Source organism: Platichthys flesus, chromosome 10 (assembly GCF_949316205.1).
Source record: "Platichthys flesus chromosome 10, fPlaFle2.1, whole genome shotgun sequence".
Lineage (NCBI taxonomy): Eukaryota > Metazoa > Chordata > Actinopteri > Pleuronectiformes > Pleuronectidae > Platichthys > Platichthys flesus.
In genome coordinates this window covers 307,711-317,869 of record NC_084954.1, presented here as the reverse complement: position 1 = coordinate 317,869, position 10,159 = coordinate 307,711, and the positions used below count along the sequence as shown (strand labels likewise).

At 47.4% G+C, this 10,159-nt stretch overlaps 1 protein-coding gene across 1 annotated transcript; it reads left to right on the top strand.

Moving 5' to 3' along the window:
• Positions 1–2,222: 2,222 nt before the first annotated feature.
• Positions 2,223–9,826, top strand: fbxo34 (F-box protein 34). Its single transcript, XM_062396927.1, has 3 exons — positions 2,223–2,705; positions 3,970–4,136; positions 6,878–9,826. The coding sequence occupies exons 2-3, from the start codon at positions 4,048–4,050 to the stop codon at positions 8,727–8,729; spliced, it is 1,941 nt and encodes a 646-aa protein (XP_062252911.1). The 5' UTR covers positions 2,223–2,705; positions 3,970–4,047; the 3' UTR covers positions 8,730–9,826.
• The last annotated feature ends 333 nt before the right edge of the window (positions 9,827–10,159 follow it).

Genomic DNA, 10,159 nt, shown 5'->3' with positions numbered 1-10,159 from the left:
ACCAGGACAGAAGGAATAACAGACATCAGGACAGAAGGAATAACAGACAGAAGGAATAACAGACACTAGGACATAAGGAATAACAGACACCAGGACAGAAGGAATAACAGACAGAAGGAATAAGAGACACCAGGACAGAAGGAATAACAGACACCAGGACATAAGGAATAAGAGACACCAGGACATAAGGAATAAGAGACATCAGGACAGAAGGAATAACAGACATCAGGACAGAAGGAATAACAGACACTAGGACATAAGGAATAACAGACACCAGGACATAAGGAATAACAGACACCAGGACAGAAGGAATAACAGACATCAGGACAGAAGGAATAACAGACAGAAGGAATAAGAGACACCAGGACAGAAGGAATAACAGACACCAGGACAGAAGGAATAACAGACATCAGGACAGAAGGAATAACAGACATCAGGACAGAAGGAATAACAGACACTAGGACATAAGGAATAACAGACACCAGGACATAAGGAATAACAGACACCAGGACAGAAGGAATAACAGACATCAGGACAGAAGGAATAAGAGACACTAGGACAGAAGGAATAACAGACACCAGGACAGAAGGAATAACAGACATCAGGACAGAAGGAATAACAGACAGAAGGAATAAGAGACACCAGGACAGAAGGAATAACAGACACCAGGACAGAAGGAATAACAGACATCAGGACAGAAGGAATAACAGACACTAGGACATAAGGAATAACAGACACCAGGACATAAGGAATAACAGACATCAGGACAGAAGGAATAAGAGACACCAGGACATAAGGAATAACAGACATCAGGACAGAAGGAATAACAGACAACAGGACAGAAGGAATAACAGACACTAGGACATAAGGAATAACAGACACCAGGACATAAGGAATAACAGACATCAGGACAGAAGGAATAAGAGACATCAGGACAGAAGGAATAACAGACATTAGGACAGAAGGAATAACAGACACTAGGACAGAAGGAATAACAGACATTAGGACAGAAGGAATAACAGACACCAGGACAGAAGGAATAACAGACATCAGGACAGAAGGAATAACAGACATCAGGACAGAAGGAATAACAGACATCAGGACAGAAGGAATAACAGACAGAAGGAATAAGAGACACCAGGACAGAAGGAATAACAGACACCAGGACATAAGGAATAAGAGACACCAGGACATAAGGAATAAGAGACACCAGGACAGAAGGAATAACAGACACCAGGACAGAAGGAATAACAGACATCAGGACAGAAGGAATAACAGACACCAGGACATAAGGAATAAAGGACACTAGGACACAAGGAATAAGAGACACCAGGACAGAAGGAATAACAGACACCAGGACAGAAGGAATAACAGACATCAGGACAGAAGGAATAACAGACACTAGGACATAAGGAATAACAGACACCAGGACATAAGGAATAACAGACATCAGGACAGAAGGAATAAGAGACACCAGGACATAAGGAATAACAGACATCAGGACAGAAGGAATAACAGACATCAGGACAGAAGGAATAACAGACACTAGGACATAAGGAATAACAGACACCAGAACATAAGGAATAACAGACACCAGGACAGAAGGAATAACAGACATCAGGACAGAAGGAATAAGAGACACTAGGACAGAAGGAATAACAGACACCAGGACAGAAGGAATAACAGACATCAGGACAGAAGGAATAACAGACAGAAGGAATAAGAGACACCAGGACAGAAGGAATAACAGACACCAGGACAGAAGGAATAACAGACATCAGGACAGAAGGAATAACAGACACTAGGACATAAGGAATAACAGACACCAGGACATAAGGAATAACAGACATCAGGACAGAAGGAATAACAGACATCAGGACAGAAGGAATAAAAGACACTAGGACATAAGGAATAACAGACACCAGGACATAAGGAATAACAGACACCAGGACATAAGGAATAACAGACACCAGGACATAAGGAATAACAGACACCAGGACAGAAGGAATAAGAGACAGCAGGACAGGATCATTTAATTAAATAATACGATGTTAAACAAACTTTTACAATAGGTGGCGGTGTGCACCTTCAGTTTGCGAGGATACGAAGAAGAAGAAGAAAAAGAAGAAGAAAAAGAAGAAGAAGAAGAAGAAGAAGAAGAAGAAGAAGAAGAAGAAGAAGAAGAAAATGAAGAAGAAAAAGAAGAAGAAAAAGAAGAAGAAAAAGAAAAAGAAAAAGAAGAAGAAGAAGAAGAAGAAGAAGAAGAAGAAAAAGAAGAAGAAGAAGAAGAAGAAGAAGAAGAAGAAGAAGAAGAAGAAGAAGAAGAAGAAGAAGAAGAAGAAGAAGAAGAAGAAGAAGAAGAAGAAGAAGAAGAAGAAGAGGACTTGACGTAAATAAGTCTTCGTGACGTCATGACGCAGCAGCTGTACGTCAACGTGTTCGGTAAGTCGTCTGTAGTTCCAGTGAGTGATCCCCGGGAGAAGAACCGACAGCTCCGGTGATGGCGGAGCTCCGTTAAAAGCTCTGTGTTCACCGGAGGAACCGGAGGAGGCTCAGGTGACGTCACCCGGAGGACCGGAGGGCTTCCGGACCCAGTCGCAGTGACTCCCCGTCAGGAGGCTGTGACCCTCGGCCTGTGTCGGCTCGGCTGCCGGTGTCCGCCGGAGTGAACCCAGAAGGACGCACCTGGTTCTACATGACGTCAGGTTGGTGACATGTCGTTTCATTTGGCCGTTAGCCTACGAGGCTAGTCAGTTAGCCAGGTGTACCATGGCTTCAAACGGCCGCGGCTAGTAGCAAGCTAGTTAGCACCATGGCTAGTAAAGTTTGTCTACCTGTGTGTTTGGTCAGTTCCGGTTCCAGACCGGGTGTGGCGTCGGTAGCGGGTCAGGAGCTTTGTTTACTGTCCCCTGCAGACTCGGGTCCAGCGTCAGGTCGGTGCTGGACACAACAGACTGCTGTGGGTTAGTTCAGCTGGGTTACACCGGTCAGTTACCACCGGTCAGTTAACACAGGTCAGTTAACACTGGTCAGTTAACACAGGTCAGTTACCTGAAGCACCTGCTGCTGTGGGTTAGTTCAGCTGGTTATGTTTAGTGCTAATCATTAGTAAATGGTGATGGATTGTAATACACCACGCAGCTGAAGATGTGGCCGTGTGTTTTAAGTTATAGATATTATTTATATATATATATATATATATATATATATATATATACACATTAATAAAGTTCAGACCAAACACTGGGTGTTGACACGTGACTGTGAAGTAACTGACACTGTTTAAGCTTAACTAATAAAGTCAGTCTCCTGTGAGGCTCCACTCTCTAACTCGGAACTGGAGTGACAGCGGGACAGACATGTCTGTACTTAATACAGTCTATGGTCTGTACCTGCTGGACGCAGCAGGGACAGACATGTCTGTACCTAATACAGTGTATGGTCTGTACCTGCTGGACGCAGCAGGGACAGACATGTCTGTACCTAATACAGTCCATGGTCTGTACCTGCTGGACGCAGGAGGGACAGAAATGTCTGTACCTAATACAGTCCATGGTCTGTACCTGCTGGATGCAGGAGGGCAGCAGAATCAGCTGTGAATGAGCCGACAGATGAGCCAACCGAACCGCTCCAGAGGTGTGTGTCTGTGTGTGTTTTCCCAGCATGCCTTGTGCTTGAGTACAGGGTGCGGTTGTCTGGCTGAACAGGCTGAAACAAGCTTCACACAGTTTTGTTTCACAAACACAGGAACTGAGTCTGCAGCAGTTGTTGTGAATGTTCATCAAGTTCATAAAGAGGATCAGTGACGCACAATCTCCAAGTCGAAGTCTCTGTTTTCTATGTGTATGTCACGTACACACAAACACTGTAACACACAAACAAACTTCACCCCTAAAATCCTTGTCATCACAGATGCTTGTTTATTTACTGCTGCTAATTGAGTGTGTCTGTGTGTGCGTTTTCCTGCAGGTGGTTTGTGTCCTGACTTTGCTGAGTCTCGGGCGTCTGGTTTTGTGTCTTGTCGGGGGGGAGGGGCCCTCACTGTGAATGTTTGTGAGATGTGAAGCTGCAGGATCAGAGGAGCTGTCCAGGAACCACCCCCCACTACTGCCAACCAATCAGCACGCAGCCTGGAGGTAACCGCTCTCTCACACAAACATTACATTTCTTAGTGTCTCTTTTGATTGGTTGTTTTTCAAAACTACGACTCCCAAGGTGCATTTCACTGACTAACAGCCAGACCTCCTCACATCTCTGGGCTCCATCACAGGAGGAGGCTCATGGGTAATGTAGTGTTTTTTCCGAAAGGGCTAATTAGACTGAAGTCAGAAGCACTGACTGGAAATAAAGATGTCGACACGATTAGAATTTAATCAAAATAACTCTGATACAAATGCTGCCATCTTGCACAATTTTTTTTTATCAAAAACATATCTGAAAACATGGAGGAGGCAGGGCTATACTGAAGCCAGCCACCAGGGGGCTATCCAGACATTTTTACAAAATGTTGGAAGCTGTCATGTTTATTAAAACTCTATATTCACAACGTAGACCTGTGTGATGGTTCCTTAAAGCCCGCTGCACACTAGAGGACATCCTGAAGTGTGAAGTGTTGACAAAACAATGTTAATAGAACTGATTGCGTGGGATGTTTGTGTAGCTGAGGCAGCAAACCCTGATCAACTTGTAACTCTCCTCCAGCTCGAGCTGCAGAGTGTTTTCACAGCAGGATTCATCCGTAGTTTGTTTTCTCTTTTCTCCTCCATGTTTGATTTTCTTCCGATGTCACATTCACTCTCCAGGTCAGAAGGTAATGCACCCCCGATTACCAACCGCCATAAAACAACAAAAAAAGAGGAAGAAGAAGAATCTCGTGTGTTTCTGTGAGATTCCAAGTCAATGGAATCGCCTTGTGAAGTCGTGTCTTACAAACGGCGAGTGTGTTGTGATGGAAATTCATCTTGAGATTTGAAATAATGAAATTCTCAGACCAGAGTTGCTTTTGAGTCTTTATAATAATAAGCTCTGCAGAGTTAACAAGCACGGGTTCTCAAAATGGAACAACTGGCTGCAAGTTCCCAAAAGCCAGAACTTACACAAAGAGGCGTTACATAACATATTATATGAAAAAAAGAAGACATGCCAGAACTAATACAAAGAGGTGCTTCATAAAACGTAATAAGAAAACAGATATGAAATCCTCCTGTGTCTATCTGCTGTAGCAGACTCCCTGTTTGTCAAGCAGCAGTGAGACACCTGCTCAGTTGAATGTTCCCTGACAGAGTCTTCTGACCTTCTGTTCATCTGGTCTGTGCCTTCTGAAGATGTAACAGTCCTCTGTCTTTGTGTCTGTGGTGTCCCGCGTCTCAGGATCGGTCCAGAGTGCAGAAGCCTTTAGGTTCACGATGAAATACGCTTTTTATTTATGGCTCTCAAATTTTCCTGGAAACTTTCCTGATGATTTCCAACACAAACTGTTAAAGCTCCTTGTTACAAGGATATTTCTGATAAGGTTCGACACAACTAGGGGCTAATTATTGGAAATGGAGAAAGTGTTTGTTGTGGCAGTTCTTAATAACGTGAAGATGATTTCATAAAGATTTTCATAACTTGAATTCTTCTGGAATCGTCCTGCGTGGACCTGATGTTACAAACACACTTTAAAACCGGCTGTGCATGTTTCTAGTTTGTTGGATGTGATTGTCACCGGTGATGTAACAAAAAATGAGTGTTTGTATCAAACTTGACTCATTGTGGTTACACAATCCACTCTTCCCCCCCACCCACTCCCCCAAAAACACTGCAGCAGCATTGGGCTGAACCAGAAAGAAAACTTTATTTATTTTGATCAATATATTAACTCTTAAGAATTTATCATCCAGAAGAGAAGTAGTGGAAGAAGTATTCTCATGTTTTACCAAAGTAAAGAACAAATAGTGGAACGATTAGACAGATTCATCACGTCAGCTGGTGAATCAGGAGCTGTGAGCTGCTGTGAACTTCCTTCAGGATCATAAAGTTTCATATTTAGCGTTGATGTGAATTTAATAACTATGTTATGTAAATGTACTTCTCTCTCTCTGTAGAATGTAAAAAAATAATCATCACAAAAGAGCAGTTTGTGCAGATGTGTGTCATCGTCGATGTGCGACTGGGAATAATTCGGATTACACAACCTGAAGTCAGAGACTCACAAGAGCCAGACACAGATGTAAACACAGAGAGGTCGGAGGTCACACCACACAGCTGTGGAGTTGTGAGTCACTCTCAGTAAATTAAAGGAAATACCATTCAAACATTGAAGCTGTGAACAGGAAGTCATTTCTTCTCCAGGCTGCGTCACATGACACGTCACATGACACGTCACATGACCGTTTCTTTACACGTTTGAGGTTTAGGTTCAAATTGACTCACCAAGGTCAAGGGGCTTTATCTCTTTATCCTACTTCCCCTCTTCGCCCCAATGGAGCCTTAGAGACCGAAACAGCTGCAAACCAGCAAAGCACAGTACAGGTAGTGAGTGAGTGTGTGTGTTTGTGTGTGTGTGTGAGAGAATTGTCTTAAGTCAATAAAAAACAGACAACACGTTTTCACTTGCTCCAGAAGTGAAGCCCAAAAATCTCGGGTAGAGATGCTGCCATCTTGTGGTGATGACGTCATTTACAGTCTGTGCAGCAGTGTTGATGAAGTGGAGCCGGGGTTTCCAGGTCCCGCCCATACACACACTCAACCAATTACGAGTCAGTGTCAGCTGTCAATCAGGACGTCTCAGCCTGTTTTGATATCATCAGATAACTGATTCAAACCAAAGTGATCAGAAACGTGAACAAACGTCAGAGAGATGATGTTCTTCATGTTTTCTCTGTTTCCTTCTCAGGACCATGATGCATCTGAAGTCACATCCGAAGCTCATGCGCTCCTCCTTGCATGTGGACGCGGCCGGTGGTCAGACATCCCAGAGGAGCAGTCTGTTTGTGGGCCAGCAGGGGGAGCTGCTGAAGATCAGTAGCAGCCGGCTTCCGTTCGGTGTCATCTCGACCAACACACTTTGTTGTATCAACACAACCAGCGGCAGCAGTGTGGCTTCGCTGCGGCCGAAGCCGTCATGCAGCGCCGCCCTGCAGCTCCTCTCCCCCCCGCCTCCAGGCTGCGAGAACGACACACGCAGACTCTACCAGACCGCCAGCGAGGACACGGAGACGCTGGACATCTGGACCGTCATCAAGCCTGGACATGTCCGAGAGAAGATCGCCGTGTTTGCATCAGAGGGAGGAGGCACAGAGGCGGGGGGCGGTGAAAGCTCCTCCTGCAGCAGCTCGGGCTTCTGGGACGGGAAGCTGCCGGCGTCGTGTCCGGCACGCAGCATCAAGGCGAAGGGCAGCCGGGAGGAGAAGAGCGGCGCCAAGCGACGCCGCAGGTCCGGAAGCAGTCACCGCCAGAGGACCCGAGTCCTGGATCCTCAGCAACCACCTCCTGAACCTCAGCGCTGCAGTTCAACTCAGAGGTCAGAGGTCGGGCAGCATGACGGTGAGGAGGTGACGGAGGAGGAGCAGCAGAAGGTGTCAGTAGTGGAGATGGTGGCGTTCCTGGAGCAGAGGACGAGCGAGCAGCAGATAGACAGTAAACCTGCTCTCTCTGTCCAGAGGAGCTCCACCTCCATCACGCTCCTCAGACCCAGGGAGGGCTCCGAGGTCCGAGGGGAGGAGCTGGAGAGCATCAGCGTGACGGACATGGTGGCCAAGCTGGAGTCGGAGGGGCTGAGGAGGAGGAGGAGGGAGGGAGAGCTGTCGAGGAGCAACAGCCTGAGAAGGACGGTGGGACGAGTCCTGCTCGCCGCTGGGGACCAGAGCTCCGCCCCCTCGCGTCCAGCATCCGTGACACTGTCAATGACATCATCAGCCTCTGCATCATCACTGCCGGGAGCTCAGAGTCCAATCAGCTGCTCAATGACCCCGTTCAGAGACACCTGCCTGAGCTGTGACCACGCCCCCTCGCCCTTCTCGGGTGAGGCTGGGGGGGTTGGGGGGGGCAGTGTCACAGAGACCGAGCCTCCGCCCGGCTTGTTGTTTTTGAATCTGCTTCCTGTTGTTGAGTCACATCCCCCCCCTCCCCCCACAGAGCCCCGCCCCCCTGCCGTAGGTTACTCTCCTAACCCTGACAGCCAATCGGATACCAGGGGGAGGAGAAAGGCCGACGGGTGTCAGGAAGAGGAGGTCGCAGGTTTGAGTCTCTGCTCTGAGGCCGTGCCGCCGAGCCGCCGGGCCTCGGCGTCACATGACTTCCTGGAGATGCGTCAGCGGCTGCAGCAGCTGCTGGAGCCGCAGCCCTACCTGGTGGTGCTGCCTCACCACCTGCTGCTGAGGCTCCTCCGCCTGCTGCCCACCCAGAGCCTCGCCGCGCTCAAGTGCTGCTGCCGCTACTTCCGCTTCCTCATCGACCACTACGGCGTCCGGCCGGCCGACTCGCTGTGGGTGTCCGACCCCCGCTACAGCGACGACCCCTGCAAGCAGTGCAAGAGGAGGACGGGCCGGGGGGACGTGTCCCTGTGCCGCTGGCACCACAAACCGTTCTGCCAGGCGCTGCCGTACGGGCCCGGCTACTGGATGTGTTGCCATGGCGCCCACAGGGATGCGCCTGGCTGCAACGTGGGTCTCCATGACAACCGCTGGGTGCCAGCGTTCCACAGCATCAACGTTCCGATCTACAGGAGAAGCCTCATGGACCACTGAGCGGCTCCCATGATGCACCAGCAGATCAGAGGTTCATTGGATCAGTTGAAGCTCGATCATGTGACCAGCTGGTTGAGGACGAGGAGGAGAATCACCTGACCTCTGAAGGTTCGGTTTCTCGTCATGTGACTGAATCCTGAGTCCGTTCAGGGAAACGTTCCTGCTTCAGAAACTCAAGCTTCTTCCTGTGGTCTGACAGAAGAACAGTGTGGCGCCCCCTACTGCCCAAACCCCACCTCAACCCAAACACTGTGCTCACATCACTTTGACGTTTTCCTGATTCCTCTCTGTTTTCTGAAAAAACAATTATCAGTGGTTCACAGATGAAGAGGAGTCCCGGCCAGGACTCTTCCTCACTGCCGTCAGTTATCTGTAATCTACTGATCCATCGATTGGTGGAAGTGTCAGAGGAACACGTGACAGCAGGAGGTCGATCAGTTCTTCATCAAAACGGTTCCTGTCCATCAACTGATCAGTTGACTGATGGATGAAGCTCCACATCTCACATGGTCTTCATCAGCAGGAGCTCCTTTAAACCTAGTTCTGAGTTTGTCATCATGTCTGATGAAGACCGTGAGACGCTGGAGAGAATCACTGAATAGAAATAGTTGATGACATAATTGTGATGATTTGTGTGGATGCAGGTCAGCTCCTGCTTTAATCAACCGATGGATCATCTGCTGCTTTACATTTGTGTTGTTTCTTCTTCAATCGGTGACTTTTCAAACCCGCCTGGAGGTTAGGTGAGTGGGGGCGGAGCTTCAGGGGGGCGGAGTGGAGGAACTTAATATGCACCTTGTTTGTGTTTACATGAGTCTAAAGGATGTTATTGATGTTCAGTCAGCAGCTGATCCTCTCAGGACGGAGGGGAGAGTTCTGAAACGTGGCCTTGAGTGAGGAGACGATGCAATATGAAACTGGACTGTAGAGATTATAAAAGAATATCGGGAGAAAATATAACGGATGTTTTTGTTTTTTTAAGTTTTATTGTTTTCACTTTTCAGGCTGTCCTGCTTTGTTCTGTTGAGATCTTTAATAAAGTGTTTTCTCATGGGTTTGTTTGGGTTTTAAAATAAAGACTTGTTTTTTCCATTTTATCGAATGTTGTCAGAACATTTCTGCAAAAAAATGAACTTTCACTCTTGATGTTTATTTCTCACAAGTGAAAACTCCCCGACCTCTGGTCTCTTCTTTTACGAACAAGTGTTTTAAAAGAAGTTATTGGCTCGTGTCATGTTTCCATCACTGCCAATCAGAGTCATGTGACCCAGGAGTGAATCCAGATTGGTCCCAGTCTCACTGGAGACAACGGCCGGATGTGAAAGAGGGTCTGTGGGTTTGGACCATCTCAGTCACTGGTTCAACTCCACTTCCTGACCAGCTCATCTGTTGCCCCCCCCCATGTTTTATATATGTATCCTGCCTCTTCA

Bases quoted from the DNA above. Each gene is read 5' to 3' on its own strand.
- fbxo34 (XM_062396927.1), top strand. From the start codon at position 4,048: ATGTTTGTGAGATGTGAAGCTGCAGGATCAGAGGAGCTGTCCAGGAAC. The intron at 4,137-6,877 runs GTAACCGCTCTC...TTTCCTTCTCAG, and splicing joins AATCAGCACGCAGCCTGGAG to GACCATGATGCATCTGAAGT.